This window comes from Rhamphochromis longiceps, linkage group LG19, assembly GCF_057381845.1.
Source record: "Rhamphochromis longiceps isolate RC_006_pf linkage group LG19, R_longiceps_female_GT1.1, whole genome shotgun sequence".
NCBI classification, from domain to species: domain Eukaryota; kingdom Metazoa; phylum Chordata; class Actinopteri; order Cichliformes; family Cichlidae; genus Rhamphochromis; species Rhamphochromis longiceps.
In genome coordinates, this window is record NC_140575.1 from 2,401,347 (window position 1) to 2,424,945 (window position 23,599).

General features: G+C 43.5%; 1 protein-coding gene and 1 long non-coding RNA gene across 2 annotated transcripts; one reads left to right on the top strand and one right to left on the bottom strand.

Moving 5' to 3' along the window:
- Window positions 1–11,200: 11,200 nt before the first annotated feature.
- Window positions 11,201–13,973, bottom strand: LOC146646001 (uncharacterized). The gene is made up of 2 exons (XR_014908784.1): window positions 13,894–13,973; window positions 11,201–13,762 (listed from the first exon to the last, which is right to left on the bottom strand). It is a non-coding gene; the product is annotated as an uncharacterized LOC146646001 (long non-coding RNA).
- dio2 (iodothyronine deiodinase 2) lies at window positions 13,548–23,502 on the top strand. Its single transcript, XM_085391477.1, has 2 exons — window positions 13,548–13,772; window positions 20,869–23,502. Exons 1-2 carry the CDS (start codon window positions 13,551–13,553, stop codon window positions 21,427–21,429), a joined length of 783 nt encoding a protein of 260 aa, XP_085247603.1. The 5' UTR covers window positions 13,548–13,550; the 3' UTR covers window positions 21,430–23,502.
- The last annotated feature ends 97 nt before the right edge of the window (window positions 23,503–23,599 follow it).

Consider the following 23,599-nt stretch of genomic DNA (forward strand, 5'->3'; position numbering starts at 1 on the left):
GGTTTCACACACCTTTTGACTGCGGTTGATTGCACCACCCAGTGGCCAGAGGTGGTCCCCCTGGCATCCACGACCGCGGTGGTGGTGACCAAGGCATTTTTGTCGACTAGGTTTCACATTTTGGCCCCCCTGCTGACATTATGTCCAACAGGGGCAACAGTTTGTTTCGGAGCCTTGGTCTGCCATGACTGAGAGCCTGGGAGTCAAGATCCACTGCACCACTGCATACCACCCACAGGCTAACGGGATGTGCAAGAGTTTCACAGGTCGCTTAAGGCTGCGCTCTACACTTCTTTAACTGATGACGGCTGGGTTGACTGCCTCCCATGGGTTTTGCTGGGGCTAAGGGGGAACTTGGTGCCTCTCCAGCCGAAGTGGTCCTCGGTCAGCCTTTCCGTGTCTCTGTGGAATTCTTGCCCAGGAGCCCCTCACCGTGCTCCCGTTCACTGGTGTTGTCTCCTCACCCTCAAGTGGACTCAGTTTGTGTTCTGGGTCCGGTGCACCAGTGCCTGCCTGACACCTTTGTCCTGAAGACTTTAGAGACTTTTAAGTTTGTTTTTGTCCGGCACGATGCACATAGGACACCACTGCGTCCACTGTATGACGGCCCATTTTGGGTCCTTGGATCGGGCCAGAAACACTTTGTTTTGGACTTCTGCGGGTGTAGGGAGACTGCATGTGGACAGACTTAAACCGGCCCATGTTCTTGTGGACAATCAAGTAGCACCGGCCCAGGTCCCCCGCCGCGGCCGGCCTCCTTCCACAGGATTAATGGACTCTGGTTTTCCCTCTAGCAGCACCTCTCAACTGCCGGAGCTCGGGTTTTCTTTAGTCTTTCCTGGCTGCCCACGGCGGTCTCATCCTCCCAGGTTCACCCCTTCTGGCTGTTTGCTTAAGCCCACGCCAAAACAACAGGGAAACACTCTCTCTAGAATCTAAACAAACCCCCACTCTCTCTATTCGCCAGCTCACGCCCCCTTTTCCCCAGACACACCAACAACACTCTCTGTAACTCCCATCCCCCCACAACTTTTTTCTTTTCACTAGAAAAAAAGAAAGGACAGAGCAAGTTAATACTAGGGCTGGGAAATATGAGGAACATCTAATATCACTATATTTTTTGGCTATATCACGATACAATATATATATTGCGATATGTCTTTGCCACAGGTACCAGGGGGCAAAACTGCAGTTTAGGCCTCAGTGAAGTCAAGTTTTTTTTATGTAAAAATGTGTGTGGTATCCACAGAAACCTCAGAATCTCAGCCAAAGCTCATATAAGTAATTTCTTCAGCCACCAAAGACAGCAAAAACAACAAGCAACTAAGTGTCAAATGAGTATATTCAATATATCCAAAGATACTGAATCCCAAGTTGCCCTCCAGGGTTTTCATTGGTGAATGAATGCATGTGATGTTAGACAAAAAGGAGGAAAACGAGCTTGCATTATTTGTCACAGTCCTAGGTCATGAACCCAGCGTTTAGTGTTCTCTGTGCCTCCCTTATGTTTGGTCTCTGTGTTTCTTAGTTGCTCGTCTCCCCTGTCAGCTGTATCCCCTAGTCAAGTTCGTATCTCAGTGTTACATTTCCTGTTTTACTTTGAAGGTCTGTGTCCTGGGTGAATATATTGAGTTTTGCTTCCCTTTGGTCTCGTCCTGTCTGATTTCTCCCAGCTGTGCTTTTCTTCTGTCTCATTCCCCTCAGTACTCCCCAGTGTATTTAAGCCCTGTGTTTCTCTGTGTCAGTGTCGCATCCTCCCTCATGCTGTGTATTTCCTTGTGTGCCTCTTAGTGAAGTTTAGTTTATATTTTTCAGTTTAGTTTAGTCCTGTATCATTTCTGTGTGTCAGCAATAAAGCTGCATTTTGGGTCCTCTTCCTGCCTGCACACAGCCGAATCATGACATTGTTTGGTGTGAACTGGTGAATAAGGCATTTTGTATAAAGCAGTTTTTGCTCTAATAAAGTAGAAAAGCACTTTAATAAGAACCAGTCCATTTACCATTAAGAACGGGAAACTGGGGGATTCTTTTTGCCTTTTTTAAAATTATATTTCATTTTTTATTTTCATTATTGTTTATTTTTAACATCCTTTTTCAGCTCTGGGGAGAATACACTGTATTGAACACCTGTGCAATGACAAATAAGGCATTCTAATCTATTCTAACTCTCAGCATTTATAACATGTTCACCATTGTCTGACAGAAATAAAGTCAGCAGGCTGAATCTAAAGCAAATACCACTTCAAAAATATTTGAAAGGTTTCTTTTTGCTTGGTTTGAAGCAGGTGTTGAAGCAGATTTTCAATGCCCCTCTTCTTCTCTATTTTTCTTTCTCTCTCCATCTGTTCACTCTCTTTCAAACTTCTGTTTCCTTTTACAATCCATCCTGATTGTTATAACTTAAAAATTTTAAAAATTAAATAAAAATCGAATAAACTATGACAATCAAGTGGACAAACGCTGTAATGATCCACTTGGAAAAATAAATCTGTTGATCATTTTTCTTGGCCTTCAGATAATAGTTATGATTGCTGCAGTGCCAGACAGGACAACCAAAAAAAGAAAAGATTTGAAAGGTAACTCATATTTTTTAAAATGAAGCCTATTTAGCATGTGACTAAAAGACAACAAAACCCTAACCCTACCTCTAAGTGTTTCACCAGTGAGTGGATGCAAAGGGGTTAAATGACATTGATAAGAATCATTGACAAGGTCACAAAATAGCCAAACAAGCAAACATGTGAATGAACTCCAACTCAGTCTTTCGTAAAATTATATAAGATTACGCCACTTGCCCAGACTTACACATTGTTACATATTTGCCCAGTTGAGGCTTGAAATCCTGTTTCTGGTAATAGAGTTCAGCACACTGTGCCACATCTATTGATCTCTTCTCCTCCACGCACATTCTCTATGTGTGCGCAAGACTTCATAGTTTCCATCTGGGCAGTGGAAAAAAGAGAAACATACATAACACACTGATTCAGTATGAAATAAAGTGACCTGACCAATTTTTCTTTTTTAAATATACACTGGTTTGTTAGTATATGCTGTTTGTAATTAACCTTTTTAATTAGCCTTATTTCACATGAGATTAACGGTTGAACTGGTTGAACCTTACCTTAATTTTAGTGGAGCCCACCAATAAAGCCTGTAAATATACCACTGGGTTCACATAACACATGTTGCTCTTTATTCAACATTGCATAACCACACTGTCTAAACAAATCCTGCATATTTCTCCTCCCAATAGCAAAGACCAGTCAGTTGTACCTGACTCGGGAATGTAGAAGTGACACTGAATAGCAATGACCTTCTTCTTTGGAAGTTTTAATCCGATAACTTTGGTCTTCATGTGAAACTTCATGGTCCTCATTTAATAATTAATACTACCTTTAAACAATTAGGACTTTTTTGGGGGGAGACATTGTTTGCCACAACTCACACACATTCAGTATATCTGTCTGACTTGTAGCCGAGTATATTAAAATGCTAACCCAGTTCTGTCCGTCTGTAAATTCCATTTAAAGGGGTAGAAGTGAACCTAATCCTACACATGATGTTGAGGGGTTAAACAAACAGAGTGAGATGTTGTGGTTGGTTGCTCTTGTCTGGCTTTAAATATATTTTTGGAAGACAGTCAAACATTAACTAATAACAGCTGAGTAAACTTTGTTTTTTTTGGATTCTACTCATGCAGCATTGCCTTTATGTTTCTCAGTATTATGACTAACACTAAGGCCCAGTGCTTAATATGGGGATGAGTGTATTTTTCACATTATTATCGTACCTGGTGGTGTATTCTGAAAAAACAACATTTTGCATGCAACGGTCGACATTTTGGTGAGTACTTGATATACCAGCACAGTCAGTCAATGTCTGTTTTTACCCTAATAGTGGCCTATGACCTGTTTACTGAGTAAACATCTGGCTTTGATATGGAGGTTTGTGCTCTAGAACATTCTAGTTAATGCATTCACAGAATACTGGGAACCTGAGCCATACAAGGAATGGGAAGTTGACACAACAATAATTTTCATCTTGATGGTCAAAAGGGATGTAATGATTGGAATCTGTGCCTTTCAAATCTGGTGGTTGAAAAACATGCTTATACCAAGTACTGATCCAAGCTGTGTTCCTCACTGGAAGTAAAAGACTGAAGTCATTTGTTTTAGGCAGCACCAGGTTCAAATTAAAAATGAAGTTTTGAGCACATCTGGATTTCTAATATGCTATTACAAACTGAGCAAGAATTGCTCTATTCGCTATTTAAAAAATAAAAACAATGGGACCATACACAAAATTAAACATTAAAGAGGCCAATAAGTATTACACCAAAGATAACTAGAGTGAGTGTAGGAGCAAGAGACAGAGAAGCATCTGAGCCTTTGAGTTGTATTAAGTGGATTTGAAGTGTGTGTATTAATGTGCTTATAGAAGAAATGTTAACCACACAGCTGCTCAGCTAAGTTACACATTACAGACTACAAATTTAAGCTGACATTTACCACAGTCAGCTGACGCCAGAACTCCTGTGAGTCTGAATCCAGCAGATAGTAGAACAGTGCATTGACTAGTAAGGTTCATTTGTTCCTGAGAGATACAACAATGTATCTTGGAGGTCCATGTTATATTGTGCCTTTAAATGGTAACTAGACTGGTTCTTATATAGCACCTTTCTCCTCTGAGCATCCAAAGCACTTTACACAACTTGCTCCATTACTTTTTTAATAGTTTTTTCTTCGCTCTGTGTGCTTTCTAACATTCACGCACATTAATACTTGGGATACATGGTGGACACACGGAGCAGCTTCTCTCTGTCCCGACAAAACAGTGTTCCCGTCCTTGTTATGCGCTTTTTCTTGTTCTTTTTCACAAAAACACTCATACAGTTGTGAGCTCCTGCTCAAAATCAACAAAAGCAAATCCACCAACTTTTCATACGTGGACGAGCTACAAATTACACTAAGGAACTGCGAACTGCTTCAGAGACATTTACCACAGTGGAAATGTCTCAGGCGGTGCAAGAGGAAACAGAAGAGGGGTAAATGTGGAGGCATCCAGAGCAGGCTAGCGGCTAATCCACACAAACCTGCTATTCCCACCAACCTACTGTCCAACATGCGCTCCCTGGACAACAATCTGGATCATGTATGGTTACTTTGGTCCACTTTGAAGTCAGCGAGGGAGTATTGTGTCTTCGTGTTTGTAGAAACATGGCTTAATAATAGCATTCCTGACAGCGTCATTCGAGCAGACAGAGCTCTCACTGAAGGGTGTAGGACTTGCAGGTGCCTGGTGTCATGATGCTGTTCTGGCTTGCAAACACTGTTCACCTCTGCTGGAGCTTATGATCGAGTGCAGACCGTTCTACCTACCGAGGGAATTTTCAGCATTACTGCTTGTTGCTCCAATAACAACAATGGGAGTGAGGCACTGAATGAACTATATCAGCATGTCAGTGAGCAGCAGACGGCCCACCCAGATGCTTTTCTCATCCTAGCGGGTGATTTCAATCATGCAGACCCAATGACTGTGCTTCCCAAACTGCACAAACACATTATGAGGTGAGCCTAAGAACAGCATGGGCAAAGCTGTCACGTGGCATCAGAGAGGCAAAAAGGCAATACTCCAGGAGGATTTCGCAAAGCTTTAGCGACAGCAGAGATACTCGGAGGGTGTGGTAAGGAATACAAACCATCACAGACTACAAGCCCACACTGCAGACCACCATCAGTCCCATCTCTCTACCAGATGAGCTAAACAAATTCTTAGCTACCTTTTAGGCACAGAACTACACCCCCACACAGAAGACTCCACCTTCATCTCTTCCCTCCAACCTGGATCCATTTCAGTTCGCATACTGGTTCAACTGCTTAACCAATGATGCAATTTCAACTGCCCTTCAGTCAGCCCTCACACATCTGGACACTACAGACTCATACGTCACCATTCCCCAGCAACTCATTAACAAACTGGATCTGCTGGGAATCAGCACCTCGTTGTGTAACTGGCTGCTGGATTTCCTGTCAGGAAAACAGCAGACAGTACGGGTCGGCAGCAACACCATCATCACAAGAAAACTGAATACGGGGGCTCCCCAAGGATGTGTGTTGAGGCCCCTTCTTTTCACTCTGCTGACCCACGACTGCACACCATCACACAGCTCCAACCTTTTCATCAAGTTTGCAGATGACACAACTGTGGTTGGTCACATCAGCAACAATAATGAGACCTACTACAGTGAAGTTAACCATCTGGCCTAGTGGTGCAGCAACAACAACCTTTCCCTGAATATGGAGAAGACTAAGGAGATCATCATAGACATCATAGAACTCGCACCCTGCACACCCCACTAACCATCAATGGTGCTGCTGTGGAGAGGGTAAGCAGCACCACGTTCCTGGGTGTGCACATCTCAGAAGATCTCTCCTGGTCAAAGAACACAGCTTCACTGGTCAGGAAATTTCAACAGCGACTCTACTTTCTCAGTAAACTGAGCCTCAATCCCCATTATGAGCACCTTCTACAGAGGCACTGTTGAGAGGATCCTCACCAGCTGTGGTGAGAGTCATACCACACAGGACCCTGCACTGGGTCCTGCCAGAAAAAGCTACGAGTAGTGAGAGCAGCGGAGAGGATCGTGGGTGTTTCTTTTCCCCTTACTCCAGGACATCTACTGCACCTGCCTCACCCAAAAAAGCTCTCTGCATTACAGGTGACTCCACTCATCCATCCAACAGCTTTTTCAGTTTGCTGCCATCGGGAAGGAGACTGAAGAGCCTCCAGGCTAGAACCAGCAGACTGAGAGACAGCTTCATCCACCAGGCTGCCAGGATGCTGAATTCTCATCCTGCTCTGTCCCGCTCGACTCTCACACACACAAACTCAACCAGGGTTGTACTAACGAATAAACTCAACGATCCAGTGTCGACTGAAGCTTAGCCGCACAGTTAAGTAGGGAGGCTTTTGGCGATGAAAATCAGCTTACAAAAGCAAAACAAAACTGAACATGCTGGGACATGGGACCATGACAGACATCTTGCCCAAGTATACTTTAACATGCAGAACGGAGTAGCCAGGAAGCAAACCACTGACCTTCCAATTGGTATATGACTCACTCTAGCAAGTGAGACTCTTATGACACATGTTATGCCTGCAGATGAGAGAATATATTCTCTTTCAAAATTTCTTGAATGCCTTATTGCCAGCCCACCCAACCAGGAAACACCAGGTGTCAACCTTGACATAGAGTAGCTTGTATAAAAGGTTCATGTTAAGGATGGTATAAAGTTCTGAAAAAGAGGAAAATTCAAGGGCCAGTTGAGAGATATAATCCCTCCAGCGTGTACTGGGTCTGCCCCGCGGCCTCCTCCTGGTGGGACATGCCCGGAACACCTTGCCTAGGAGGTGCCCAGGAGGCATCCTTATCAGATGCCCGAACTACCTAAACTGGCCTCTTTCAATGTAGAGGAGCAGCGGCTTTACTCTGAGCCCCTCAGAGTACCTGAACTTCGCATCCTATCTCTAAGGGAGAGGCCAGCCACCCTTCGGAGGAAGCTAATTTCCTCCGAAGGGTGGAAATTAGGATGGAAATTTCTGCCACTTGTATCTGCGATCTCGTTCTTTTGGTCACTACCCACAGCTCGTGACCATAGGTGAGGGTAAGGACATAGATCGCTCTGTAAATAGAGAGCTTCGCCTTTACACTCAGCTCTCTCTTCACCACGATAGACCGGTACAGCATCCACATCACTGCAGCCACAGCACCAATCCGTCTGTCGATCTCCCGCTCCCTTCTCACTTGAACATGACCCAGAGGTACTTAAACACCTCCACTTGGGCCAGGAACTCGTCCCTGACTCAGAGTGGGCACTCCACACTTTTTCAGCTGAGAACCATGGCCTCAGATTTGGAGGTGCTGATTTTCATTCCCACTGCTTCACACTCAACTGTAAGCCATTCCAGTGAGGCTGGAGGCCATTGCCTGATGAAGCCAACACAACCACATCATCTGTGAAAAGCATAGATAAGATTCTGAGACTACCCAAGTGGAAGCCTTCCACCGCTTGGCCACGCCTAGAACGAAACCAGGAAACTGCATTGTTCCTCCTGTATCCAAAGTCCAACTATCGGACGGACTCTCCTTTCCAGCACCCTGGCATAGACTTTCCCAGGGAGGCTGAGGAGTGTGATTCCCCTGTAGTTGGAACACACACTCCAGTCCCCCTTCTTAAAGATAGGAACCACTACCCCGGTCTGCCAATTCAGAGGTATCGCCCCTGATCTCCATGCAACTATAACACAGAGAGCCTTCAGGAACTCAGGGCGAACTTCATCCACCTTAGGGCCTTAGGCCCCTGCCACCAAGGAGTTGTTGAACTGCCTCAGTGGCCTCACCCCTGGAGATAGATGAGTTCTCCCCCCATCCCCTGCTTGCTCCATGGAGGACATACCAGTGCAATTAAGGTCTTTAAACTATTCCTTTCACAGCCAACAATGTCGGGTGTATCTCTTTGAGGCAGTCTTTTTCCATGGCCTCTCTGAACTCCTGCCACACCTGAGTTTTTGATTCAACCTCAGCTGTGCTCCGCTTGGTACCTATTGGCTGCCTCCAAGGTCCCATAGGCTAACCAAGCTCAATAGGATTCCTTCACCTCTGGTGTCCACCATTTGGTTCAGGGGTGACACCAACCCCAGGCACCAACCACCTCTGGTGTCCACCATATGGTTCAGGGTTTACCACCACCTCAGGCACCAACCACATTGTGCTACGTCTGTCCAACATCCTCCCCCGCCACCACGTCAGGTGGCAGGATGGTGATGGACTGTGCTGTCAACTGAGGTGGTAATCAGTTGACAGCTCAGCGCCCCTCTTCACCCGAGTGTTCAGAACATATGGCTGCAGATGTGATGATACAATTACACACACTGGTGCCACCCGAACTTATGGATACCCTTATGTTCGAACATGGTGTTTGTTATGGAAAAACTGTGGTTTGCATAGAAGTCCAGTAAGAGAAGAGGTTTAGATCTACCAGGCCATTCCTCCCAGTCACGCCCCTGCAAGTCTCACTGTCATTACCCACATGACCATTGAAATCTCCCAGTAGGACAACAGAGTCCCCAGGTTGAGCAACCTCAAGCACCCCACCCAGGGACTCCAAGAAGGCTGGGTACTGTGAACTGTCATTCGGCGCATAAGCGCAGATGACAGTCAGAGCCCATTCCACGTCCCGAGCAGGGAAAAGACCCTCTCGCCTACCGGGTGAAACCCCAACGTACAGACAGCAAGCTGAGGAGATACTAAGATACCCACCCCGGTCCGCTGCCTCTCACCAAGGCCAACTCTCCAGGAGACTGGTTCCAGTGTCCAACCCATGCGTTGAGGTGAGGTGAGACTATATTTAGCCGGTATCTCTCAACCTCAGGCAGGGTGAACTATTCCCTCGATCTTCTGCTCATAGGGATTTTTTTGTCTGGTCTCTCACCCATGACCAAAAGCCCCCGGACACACAAACCCCTCCACCACGTTAAGGTAGCAATTCAAATTTGTTTTTACATTCCAGAAAAAAACTAATTTCTCATTTGATTCTGTCTTGCCACTTCCTGTCATTGCAACCCTGTTCTCCACCACCTAAGAATGTCTGTCTTACTACCACTACGTGAGAAGCTTCCATGTTAAATATAGTGGTGTGAAAAAGTGTTTGCCCCCTTTTTGATTTCCCCCTTTTTTGTATGTTTATCGCACTAAATGTTTTTGATAAAATCAATTTAAATATTAGACAAAGATAACACGAGTAAACACAAAATGCAGTTTCTAAATGAAGGTATTTATTATTAAAGGGGGAAAAAAATCCAAACCTGCATGTGAAGTAGTGACATGCTGGCTCCTTTTGCTGTGCTTCTGGTCTCCCTTGATACTCACCTTGTGTTTCTTCTTGCATTCTTGTATTGCTCTTGCAGTTTTTCACTTGAAAACCTCACTTGGAACATGTCTGTTTGGAACGTCACTTACATGTAGCCTTTGGATGCCTCCTTTAACTCAGCTACCTGCTGCAGCAAGAACATTCACTTGCCTGTTCATAACCTGCCTACCCACTCTCCACCTGTCAGCTGTCTGGAACTCTCTTGCTGACTGTGTACTTTCTCCATGCTCAGCTGACCTCTCATTAAGTAAGACAAAATCAGGTTAATCTACAACTAAACACTACAATACCTACCTGTTGGATGTTTGCTAAATTAAACTCTCTTCTCAGGCAGAGCCATTGTGATTCCTTCTGAGCTGAGGTAAATTGTAACTCCCAGTTACCTGTTTGCTGAGAATTCTTAATTTTTCAGTAGAACTTTGCTCCAAATCTATTCTTTGGGTCCTGCCAGAACCAAACCATAACAATATTTAATTAGCAGGGGAAATTCTCAAGTGTGCAGGGCTATACTCCTTGCTCGGATCTATCTACTTAGATTTTTTCCTTATTTTTGCTATGTTTTTGCAAATTTTCTATACTTTTAACATTATCAAATTATTTTTAATATTAGACAATAAATAAATAAATTAGCTGTTTTCGAGCATGATTGCATTATTAAGGGAAAATGGCTATCCAAACCTACCTGGCCCAATGTATGAAAGTAATTGCCCTGTAAAAATGGTAATTTGTTGCGCACCCTTTGGTAACGAATGGCGAGAATGCCAACGAAGCATTGGTAATAACTGGCAATGATTTTTGTTTTTTTACATGGCTGTGGAGAAAATTTGACCCACTCTTATTGTTTTGTCTTTTTGGTTAATTTGACCACATTCAAGGATTTTTGACTGTTAACTGTCATGACACCAAGTTTGCGATGACTCACTGGCAGGACGCAGACCAATCAGAGTTTACAGAGTTTATTAAACAAGTTTGGAATCAAGGTAGAAAAAAATGAGTAGATTGAATGGAGGCTAGCGAGCAGGGCTGAGGCAGGCTGGATCACAGGGACTCACTACACAAACACAGTAGCTTGGAAGGCCTCCTTTACGCTAAGCAGCCTGCACAGAAGCACAAAGAAATAATCCAGGAAAGACCAAACATGAAATTGACAGCAAAGCTACTGAACCTGAGATGTTTCCACAGGTGAAGCAATGACCTGGTGGCAACTGAGGAAAACCTTCAGCCTTAAGCAGACTAAAGAATTCATAGATTACACATGAGCAAGGTGAGTAAATCGGCCTAATCAGTAAATCAAGTTTTCTCTTTTTGCACTTTTCATGCAAATAAAGCAAAATGGTACCGCTAAGGGAGAACACAGCCACCCTACAGAGGAAGCTCAAATCCGCTGTTTGTATCTGCGATCTCCTGCTTTCCATCACCAACCAAAGCTCGTGACAATAGGTGAACATGGTACATCTGAAACGTTATCGTTGTTTACAAAATACTTGTGTTATCACTCACAGTGTAACGTCTTGGCACTCTCCTGTGGATGCTGGAGAGTCTGGATGTTTTTTGTAGTGAGTTTCTCATCCAAGGTTGACAGATCACGTGTGCCTTGTCCTCCACCTGTATTCTTCTTTTTCTTGTAGTCTGTTAGTATTTTTCACTTTATCAACTTTGATTCCAAACTGACACGTGTTGAAATGATATTCACGTCCACATCACTTTGTATTTATTTATTTAGACTGTCATTTTTGGAAAGCTGTGCCTCTTCTGGCTTCCTCCTTGGGCCTCAGACACAGACTACAGTCAGACTTTAACATTATCTTTTGCTGTCGAGGTGCAGGCTTCTGTCTTTTTCTGTCTCCACCGGGAGGTAAATGTATCTCCTTATACAGAGAAACTGGGGTCCGGCAGTATGCAGATAATATGGAAACTGTTTGCACAAGACTGTTGCCTCAGAATAACTCCGATTTACTAACATTATTACTAACTTGCGTGTGGTGGTGAACAAGATAGGCCGTACACACGTTTCATAAATCTGACTGTGGTTTTGCAAACTAATTTTTTCACAGGGTAAGTTTGATAAAACTTGGCTGAAACTGGATCAAACAGTAGGATTGAAAGCAGACATGCGAGTTATTCAAAAGAATTAAGGTGTTGCAATGCCCTGTCAAAGGCAATGACTCAGCCTGACTGAAATGCTCAAAAACCATAATAAACTGAAACAATGTCTCAAACAAGAGGGAGGAAGTTTTTTCCATAAGAGCTCAGGATTGTGGAGTCACGATTGCAATGCAAGCCCACATTTATAAAGAAACAGACATAGAGGTTACTTTGCGGTTTGAAATGAACAATGGTGAGTTGCTCAGTTCTAAAATGAAACAGTCATGCATAAAACTGGAGAAAAGCCCCTTTGGGAATGTGGTGAGATTTTTGTCCTTTCCAGCTTGGAAGCAGCAACAAGGAGATGAGATTGTGCAGCCAACAATGCATGTCTTGGATAAAAGTTAGAGGAAGAAGCAAAAACATCACTTTCAATCACATTTTGAAAAATCTGTTGTGTGACCGCAGCGGTTTTACTGGTATGCCACCATTACAGCAGATTTAACCGTTAAGGTTACATGTTATATGGGTGTTGCTGTGTTACAGAGCTTAGATGTGGGCGTTATCTTGACTGTAGCTTGTGGCAGCATAGATAGAACGACAGAAAATATTTAGATGTGTTTGTTTGTTTCTTTTTTAAACAGTTTATGAACTATGACAGTGTGATCCTGACCGTTACGCTTCTGGCACACATCAAACTGTTGCATGGTTAGAGGCTGCATCGCTAATGCAAAAATGTCTTTATGTTTTCAGAAACCAGCTTATGAAATGCAACAGTGTGATTGTGAATGGGTACACAGACATTAGAACATTATTTAAATTGTATTTATATAGCACCAAATCATATCAACAGGGCACTTTCTGCTGTAAGGTAAAGACCCCACAATAATACAGACAGTCAGCAAGCCCTTGGCAACAGTGGGAAGGAAAACTCCCTTTTGACAGGAAGAAATCTCTGGCAGAACCAGACTGGCTGGAGGAAGACGAGACAAAAAAGAGAGCAGCAGATTAAGAAGAGAGATTAATAATAAGTAATGAGTAAATGCAGAGTACCCACATATTGAGTAAAAAAAGTTCCCACTTCTTTAAAGCATAGTCACAACCGGATCACTGGAATACTCTGGAAGAGTATGGAAAGTATAAACATTTCATATTTAGTCGATGTAACATGGTAAAAACAGTGAAAGCGTCGATCTGCAGCTTAGTGCAGCCGCTACGCACGAAGCTGCGGGGGAGAGGAAGGAGGAGGAGGAGACAGCGATTGCTCTATTTCTGACGTCAGAATCTTGCCGCAGAGATAAGCCGCGAGGCTTAATATTAACTACAATGTTCCTTCTTTCAAAAAGAGCGACAGCGCGCCAAGGGATTGTCGAGCTGATGAACAGAGACGCTTTGCGAGACGCATTCCAAACACTTTTCTCGTTCTGCGCACCGACTCTGGCGCAGTGCACGAAACAGAGCCCAAACTATGAGCTGAGCAGATAAGAGCTGTGGTGGAGGAATTGGCCAGCGGTCGTGTAAACGCACAAACGGAAGATGGGAACGGCGGGCGAGGATCTGCTCGTGACACTCCAGATACTACCCGGTTTCTTTTCCAACTGCCTCTTCCTTGCCCTGTACGACTCGGTGGTTCTGCTGAAGCGCGTCGTTTCGCTGCTCAGCTCTCGGTCCGCCGGCTGCGGAGAGTGGCGCCGCATGCTGACCTCGGCGGGACTGCGCTCCATCTGGAACAGCTTCCTCCTGGACGCCTACAAGCAGGTAAACTTTTTATTTGGGTAGGGTCTAAGTGCTTCGAGTGCCTCGATGCAGTGACGTCATTCAAGTGCACTCCAAAGTGGTGTAAAAGACAGGAAGTGTTTCTTAGCGTCTGCTCGCTCACCTGCCTACACGGCCGTGTGCACGAACGTTTGCGGCACGCCCTCGGAAAACTTGGTTTTTCATTGTCTTCGCGCAGATGGAGCAGAACTTGTTTTTCGCGTTTGGAGCTGTGCGTGTGTGTGCGTGCGCGCGGAACAATACAGTTTACACAAAGGGCTGGCCAGAACGAGAAGCGTTACAGAATCGCGTGGCCAAATAGTTAATGTTTTATCACTACAATACTGTGTAACACGAGTATTATCAGAGCAAATACAGGTTATCACGTTAATCGCGTTGGATAGAAACTGGTTGCAGTTCATGTGGAGGTGCAGCAGATGGCCCCCGTCCTCACAGCTGTGTAACTTTCTGCTGTCAGGAGGCTGCTGCTACAAATTCGCTGCTAATGTTTCAAAAAGCTGATTTTGTTACGTCCTGGTGATACTGTGGCGTTTATACTACAGAGATATGTGGATACATCACAACCTGCAAAATGAAACAACATCTGTCGTTCAGCTGCTCTGATCAGACAAAATTACCAGAAGACAAATATTTTACCCACAAATTGTGTTTTTGTTTTGTTTTGTTGTTTGTTTGTTTTTTGGGGGGGACTCCATAGTGCCCAGTGTCTCACCAGTGCCTCCTGTGGAACGAGAAACCGCAGAGTGGGAGTCTTTGATTATATAAGAAGTTCTCTGCATATTAATTTATATTACAGTTATTAATAAGCTCACACTATAACAACAGCTCTTGTCTAAAACTGGTTTAGCAAAAAAGTTCTGCTGGAAAATCATTAGTTACTGTATTAACTATTCGTATATGTCTATATGTCTATACACAAGTGTGTGTGTGTGTGATAGCCGGACTATAGTGTGTGTCCCTTGGCTTTGTGCCTTGGACCCACTCTTTTAGCACAACAGCCTGGGCCTGTGGGTATGTAGGGGCCCCTTCTCATGTTAGCACACATCAAAAAAACGTTGTATCTGAAATGAACTGTGCACTTTTCAAAGTGTACAACTTATTGTGCTATTGTAATGTAAAGTATGACAGAGGCTTAGCGAGGACCCAGGTTCCTCTATGCGTCCACTGTGCTATTAGTTAAAAAAGAAGCCACTGACAAATCTCTGGGGATTAACATGTTCTGTTAAGCCTCCGCACAGCTGTGGCACATCCAGGTACCACGGCTGTGTGCAGTTTTCCTTTCAGGCCTTCGTTTACGATTACGCAGTCTACGCCTGACTGGCATCTGTCAGCGTTTCTGTGAACTGTAAAATGTTCAGGAATCTCCTTTAAATCTTACGAATAAGGAATTAATAAAACGTACATGTGGATACTGCACAGCACGACAGCTCCAGCCTGAACGTCATGATTGAGGAGTTCCTATTGGCAGTATTCATTCTGGGAAATATGTCACAAGAGATTAACTTTGGGTCTGTCTCCGTACCCACATTTTCCATCTTGTAACTGCCAAAGGCCCACTATAAGACCTCGAAGCCTGTTTTACCTCCAAGCAGTTCTTGGCAGATATGCCGCATGGTTCGTTCCTGCAGTAAAGACAAAAAAAGTACTTTTCCTGTGCCAAAGCAAGAACCCAGTACGTAAACATCACAGTCTGTCTATCTGTCTGCCTACATGTTTCTTTCAATGTTATTACGTAAAAACTGACAGGCCAAACTTGGAGAGAATGTGGTGTGCAGCACGCAGGGATCGGGGTCGGCATAGTGCACGTGGTCCAAGGAGCTCTTCAGAGAAGCTTCTTCAGAACTGAAGAAGCTTCTCGGATGAGAGGTGAAACGTCTTCAAGCAACTTAAAAAAGTCCACATATGTATTTTAGCTTGATGACAGTATAACAAACTGCTTAGTAGGGCTGCACGATTTTGCATAAAATGAGAATCACGATTTTTTGGCTTAGAATTGAGATCATGATTCTCTCATAACAATAAATAAACATAAAACAACAAATGTCTCACGTTTTGTTGTTGCAGCAAAATGTTGTCCTGCTTGAAATTCCGTCTCCACCGTTGCTCGACGCTGCGTGTATAGAGCAGGTAGTGCAACAATAGAAAAATAGTTGCGGGACGGCACTGTGTAGCATTTGTCTAGGGTGTTGATCATTTTCCCAAATCCCTCATTTTGCACAGTGTTGATGGAGCCATATCTTTGGTCAGGTGATAAGTGATGGCCTCCGTGATTTCTTTGTGCCTGCGGGAGGTCGACGGGTATAGGGAAGCGCTGTATAAGGTTCCCGTTATTGATGTTTGGGTGGTTGACCGGGACTGATTTTCTCCTGTCACTTTCTTGGCCTTTACAGCTTCGTCATCTCTCACGTGCTCTCCGTTGTTTTTTTCCTGCTAATTTTAGCAGCAAGCTGGCTTCTGTATCACGTGGTATAAGGCTCCGCCCTTGTCATTTGTTGAGCAGGAAGAGTGAGCGCTTGTTTTCATGCAGATTACGTCCCGGATCAAAATGCGGTACAATCGTCAACTTTAATTATTAAGTAACGCGTTACCTTAACTACGTTATTATTGTGGTAACGAGCACGGTAACTAGTTATTATGCCAAAACCAGGAACGCGTTACTCGTTACTGGGATTTAGATAGGCTCGTTACTCGTTACTTCATGTGGTGGCATCGCGGAGCTTCCACAGATTCAGTAACATTAGCAAGTGGTGGAGGCCAGCAGGTGGATGAGGGAAAGGGGAGGCAGAAGGAAAAGAGACCTGAGGCGGCCGCCGGTCCAAGTGTGAACTGAACTTCAGGTAAGAAGTTATGACCTGCAGTCTCTCTGGGTCAGATATGAACCAAGTTTAGGTGGAGTTTATTTTCGTTGTGCTGACTTTTTTGTACTGCGTGCTAGCTAGCATGACGGAGTTTCTATACAGCTGGGTGGTGCTATGATGTTACTTTATTTTATTCATAAGGTTCGTTAGTAGAGTTTCCAACCATCCGGTAAAAAACAGAATCGTCTGGTATTCAGAGAAAATATTACGCGTTTCTTATTGAGGTGAAAAGGAACAGTTTGTCCCGGACTTCAGCTACAATGAAAAAGGCACAAAGCTGCAGTTATTCTGTGTCTTTGCTGCACAGCTGCCTCTTCTCCTCTCATCCTCTCCCCTCCCTCTCCTGTTGCTACTTCAATCATGAAACTGATCAATGATCAGCTGATTGTCTTTTCTCTCTCGTTTGTTTATCGCCCACTTTGCACTAGAAAGAGGAAACCAGCGGTTGTCGCGCTAAACAACAGCAGCACGTTTAAGCTTGATCAGCTGTTGTTAGAATTTATTTAATATTAATTTCTAGTATCAGCTGATGTTTGCTGGAGCCACAGCTGTAAAGCTGCTGGTCATGATGTTGGTTTGGATATGTGGTGAGAGGGAAACATGAAGATGAAACCAGGAGATGTCCTTACTGGATCATCAGAGCTGTGATGGAGAAACAGGTTTACCTTTTAGGTGACATGGATGAGTTGAAGTTATGAACTGTTTCTGAGAGACAAATAACACCAGGATCCTTTTCTAAGTAGCTGACAGCTGGTAACTGTGCAGGGGCGGGTCTAGCAAAGTGTTGCCGGGGGGGGCAGGTAGGGCATTAACAGGGAGAGGGGGGCACAAAGACATACTTTTCTTTCTTATTCTCATTTAAAATGTCTCGCTGTTATTAAATAATTATCTGAATCTTACAACAAACGATTGATAGATTGATGCATATATACTAGAGCTGGGCGATAGAACGATAACGATATGTATCGCGATATAACTTTTACTCGATAGAGAAATTAAGCTATCGCGATAGACCTCGCCGCTCTTGTCCTCTTAAAAAAAAAAAGAAAAAAAAAGGTCAGCCAATCCAAATTAAGTAGCGCAGAGCCGAACCAATCACAGCCGCAGCGTCACGTCGCGTGACTTGTTACGTACAGCACAAGTGCCAAGCCGCACGTGTGTTTGTTTGGGAAGCAGCCAGCGGGTAATGGAGGAAATGAGTGTGCCGACTAGAAAAATCAACCGAGCGTGACCGAAGAGAAAACAGATGATGGTTCCAATGCCGGAGAGATTGTCGAACGGAAGAGCCAGAGAAGTTCCGTAGTGTGAAGGTATTTCGGCTATTTCAAGTCTGACAAAAAACAGAGTAGCGTGCACTGTAAATTGTGCCGAAAGCAAGTCTGGAAATACAATAAACTGGTGCATGCGTCACACTGTGCGCCACGTTATTGTTTCGGTGAAATGAATTTCTACAATACTGTTAATTCTACTCTCTGCAGTGTTTAAAAGCTTACATATACACACAGTTACTGTCCCTCCACACATACGACTCGGTTCTGCTTCTATGCCCCAGCTTTGTTTACTTTTTCCCACCGAGGCTTCTAGACTTCTGATTGGCCAACATTTCTGCACGGTTAGGAATCTAGCGCCACCTGCTGCTTTGGCATGTTCATAGCAGCGTTTTCCTTCATTTCTGCCTTTATGTGTGGACGGGATTATTTTTTAAAACGAAAACGGAAAATCTCCGTTTTCAAAAATACCCGTGTACGTGTGGACGTAGCCTCAGTCTCTGACTGGAAGCGCTAATTCGTCATTCGGCTTTTGTCAGACTAAAGTAACTGTTAAAACTGTTTGAAAAGCTCAGCTATACAACAAGGAGAGATTGAGAATTTCCTTTTAGTTCTCAGTTTATTTGATATTGACAAAAGTTAGTCAGTTTTGTCTGTTCTTCTGTAAAACAAACTAAGATTTATTTTTAGAATTAATATTTTGTTTCTAAGTGGAATTGACAGTTTAGTCTGTTTCGTTTGTTCTATTTTGAAACTTAAACGCTTTAGCGGCTGCCTTTTGTGTAGTTTGCAATATTTGCCTTTATTTATCTGAAAAAGTCTCATGTTCCTTAAGTACATCTACCCTGTTGAACTTATTATGGGAAATAAATATTTAAATCAAAACAAGCTGCTGATTATTTCACATTTTACTTGTGAGCAACGGCACATTTAAATCTTACAAATATAGTTATTTGGCTTATATCGTGATATATATCGTTATCGCCTGAAATGAAAAAAACATATCGTGATATGAAAAAATCTCATATCGCCCAGCTCTAATATATACCATCAGAACAGTGTACATCACTGTCACAACAGTGTTTGTTTTCATTCAAAGGCTTTATGATATTTGATATAATGGTGGGCCAGTCTCTAGTCAAAACGCCCGGGCCAATTTTTTGTCCCAGTCCAGCCCTGTATGCAGCTCAGCTGCAGTCTGGTGTTACCTACATCTTCCTATTCAGAAGGCAGAATTTCTGAGTTCTGAGTACAATCAAAGCACCACGACTGCAGTTTTTGTGTTGGATGTAAAAGGCGCACATGACGCTGTGACATAGGCTAGAATCATGGCGGCGGTCAACGACGGTCCAGGCGTGGGACTTCTCTCGTGGAAATATGCACATTATCTTTTCCTTTCTATTGGTAGGTGGCACAGTGCACTGTGGTAAGTAAGCAAGCTGGAAGACTGGCAAAGTTATGGAAGCAACACATTAACAAGAGAATTCTGAGTAAAACCAAAGTTACTTTCCCTAGTAACTAGTTACTTTGAAAGTAACGAGTAACTTGAAGTAACTGAGTTACTTTTGATAGAAGTAACTAGTAATGTAACTAAGTTACTAATTTTAAGTAACTTACTCAACACTGGACATACTGGATTCATTTTGAGAAAAGTGTTCTGTGTAATACATTACTTTTTTTGAGTTACAACCCCAACACTGGTCACAACAAAGTGGGAAATGAGCTCACAGCAGGCGATTAATCTGCACGAATGTTGATTTGCTACTGACAGATGGGAGGAACTCTCAAAGCAAAGCCAATGAGAATCAATAGGCAATATCAATAATGGAATTGGAATCACCAAATTCCTATTTTAATTTTCTTTGTTCACTTACTCAGCAGTTTTAAAGTGTTTATTTATTCATCTTTCTTTATCCATCCATCCATCTTCATCCGCTTACCTGGGGCCGGGTCACGGGGCAGCAGCCTAAGCAAAGAAGCCCAGACCTCCCTCTCCCCAGCCACCTCCTCCAGCTTATCCGGGGGAATACCAAGGCGTTCCCAGCCAGCCGAGAGATATAATCTCTCCAGCGTGTCCTGGGTCTGCCCCGGGGCCTCCTCCCAGTGGGACATGCCTGGAACACCTCAGCTGGCTCCTTTCGATGTGGAGCAGCAGCAGCTCTACTCTGAGCCCCTCCCGGATGGCCGAACTTCTCACCCTATCTCTAAGGGAGAGGCCAGCCACCCTTCGGAGGAAGCTCATTTCCGCCGCTTGTATCCGCGATCTCGTTCTTTCGGTCACTACCCACAGCTCGTGGCCATAGGTGAGGGTAGGGACGTAGATCGACCGGTAAATTGAGAGCTTCGCTTTTACACTCAGCTCTCTCTTCACCACAGCAGAGGTGCAGCGTCCACATCACTGCAGCCGCTGCACCAATCCGTCTGACGATCTCCGGCTCCCTTCTCCCATCACTCGCGAACAAGACCCCGAGATACTTAAACTCCTCCACTTGGGCCGGGAACTCGTACCGGGCACTCCGCATTTTTCTTTATTTGTGTATATTAGCTTATTTAGTTGTATTTACTCAAAATTACTTCTGTAATTTTCTTTCTTACAGGCCAGTGGGTGCAAAGTCGACTCTTTGACTTGTTTTAAATCACAGCCTCCTATTTTCAATACCAATGCAGAAATGCCTAATCATAGGCAGATATATATATATATATATATATGTGTATATGTATGTGGGTGTGTGTGTGTGTGTGTGTGTGTGTTGTAGACATAATTATAACATACTGTCAAATCTAAATCAACCCCATACTGAAATTCCAGCACAATGCCAGATGCTTTGCAATAGCAACAGTTAAACTACACCAGGCCCAATATGCCAAAACAGCAGAAATGCAAATCCCAGTTCTCCTTCTTCATGTGCACACAGTCTACATTAAGTGTTCGTCTCTATTTTACCTCTTTAGGTGAAACTTGGCTGTGAGGCACCCAATTCCAAAGTGGTGAAGGTACCTGATGGCCCTCGGTGGAGCAGCACCATCAGAATCCAAAATGGGGGTGAGTGCAGACTTCTGGATTTTGAGTCATCAGATCGCCCCCTGGTGGTCAACTTTGGCTCAGCCACCTGACCCCCCTTCATCAGCCACCTGCCGGCTTTCCGGCAGTTAGTGGAAGACTTCAGCGATGTGGCTGATTTCCTGTTAGTGTACATTGATGAGGCTCATCCATCTGATGGCTGGGTGGCCCCTCCCATGGGTTCTTGCTCCTTCAGTTTCCGGAAACACCAGAACCTGGAGGAAAGGATGGGAGCGGCACGTCAACTCACTGAGCACTTTTCTTTGCCGCCGCAGTGTCAACTAGTTGCTGACTGCATGGACAATAATGCTAATGTGGCTTACGGTGTGTCCAACGAACGGGTGTGTATAGTGCAACAAAAAAAGATTGCTTACCTGGGGGGCAAAGGGCCATTTTTTTACAATCTGAAGGATGTGCGCCAGTGGCTGGAACAGAGTTATGGTAGACGGTAGGAGGATTAAAAGTGCCTTTTTAAAATTTTGAAAACAGAGATTATTTGGTTTTGTAAGAATGTGTTGTGATGGTATTCTTTACCATAAAGCTGTAACAAAGGGTCCCTTTTACCAAAAAAGGGGGGGAAAGGGCAAAGGCAAGAGACAACTCAACCAGCATCTTAATCAAGTCAACCTCACCCTCCTCACCTCAAGCCTTACCTCCTGAACTAAAGTCAAGTCTTTTCCATACAAATATTGTGCATAAACGTGCGTATTTATTTCAGATTTTGTCCGAATTACTTACTGTCAGCAGATCAGACATGCGACCCTCCCGTCCCCAGACAGCTGACAAGAGCAGTGAAACAACAACAGCAGTAGCTGGGATGACGTTATTCCAGCTACACACAGAGAGGAAAGATGCTGAGTTTTAGTATTTCTTAGTTTGGTAAAAATGTTATTACATCTCACCTGATGAATGTGTTATTGAGACTGAATCTCTAGAAGACTGTGAGTCAACTGCTTTGAAAACCTTGAGATAACAGCCACATTAAATCTAGTAAATCTAATTTGATAATGAGCACTGAACGCAATCCAAAATATGACGTGTAGGCACAGTGAATAAGTACATACACAGATTATTGTTCAAAGCATCGGATCACGACTGCACATGTACTTTGCATGTAGACACAGACTGAAGTGAGCCTTGTAAAAATCACATTTAAAGTTGATTTGCATGGTTTGCAAAGGAAGAAGCACTTTTGTTGACTTTATGACCAGATCTTTTTCCAGGAGGTTCCGTGGGCTGGACTGCATGGAAAACTCTAGGCAGACGCTCAGGGGGATGATGGGTATTACCAAGTGCAAAATTTATTGTCAGTAAGTGAAGCGTGTATCTTTCCGAATGTTGTGTACTGAATGTTCGATGGTTTGGCCAAGTCTTGTAAAGTGATGGTTTGGTTAAACTCTTATGCCACGAGTAAACTGCTGTGGGTTAAGGTTAGGTTGCATCTAGCTACATGCTCAACATTCACAATTTCACATGTAACTGGAAGTCATTACCTTTCAAACCAAGTCTTTGCTTTTGGCTCTTTGTTATAAGATATCCATTTAGATATGTAATAAAGATGAACAGTTCAATAAAGCGGTACTAGTAAACCTAACCCTAGCCCCATACTTCTCATTGGTGGCTCTGTGGATGTTAATAGACCTGCTGTTGCATCTATGTCACTTCCTTTAAACACTCTGAGAAAAGGCTTAAAAGGGTGATCAACTTTTGGTTGAGCATTTCATTTGAAGTTAAATAAATAACTGGCAGTATTAATGGAAATGCATCAGACTTTGAGCACATTACAAACGTGGATAAAATGACTGTTATCCAGCTATTACTCTGACAACAGGGGAGATGCACTGGGAGCCTTTAGCTGTGTGTGCCTATAAACAAATCAGTCACCTAAGCTTTGTTCATGAACTATCAAGTGATCTGCACCTTCGGTCAAAAGTACACCCCCTAACTAACAGAAGAGCTCTGTTTTTGTTTTTTAATTAATATCTTTTCAAATATTCATTGATAAAATACAATTTCTTCACATTAGCACAAATGTTTTGTTTTAGAGTCAGATCTCTCCTGCATACAGCTCTCTCTCTCATGTCTTGTGAAGAATTCATTTCATGAAGATTTCATTTGTAAATGCATATTTAACAGCTAAATGTAGATGTAATTTCAGATTTAAATTCATATTTCTCAAAATATGAACAGTGGAAGTTCAGTAGCTGTTCGGGTGATTCTTTTCAAATGAAAGCTCCTTCGAACAGATGCTTTGTTCTGGTCACAGTGACAAAGGTGTGCAAATGAAAACCTTTGACGAAAGAGTCCACAGCTCAGTCTCTGGTTGGATAGAGAGCAGCACCTGGTCAACGTGACGCAGATCCAAAGCATCTGTTTTCATTGTCACTTTGCTAATGTCTCAATGACTGATATCAATAGCTCTATTTTCCATTCTCTTTACTGTACTTTGCCATTATTTGAAGCGTAATGTATATTTTTATATGTCGAAGGAAAAATAAGTGGAAAATAAACATGAATGTGTTTGTGTGGAATTCTTTTATATGTTGTCTCTGCACCCAGTGCACAAAAAAGTCCTTTGCTTCAGCATTTCAAATAAACAGTATAATGTGTTTACTGCAAAAC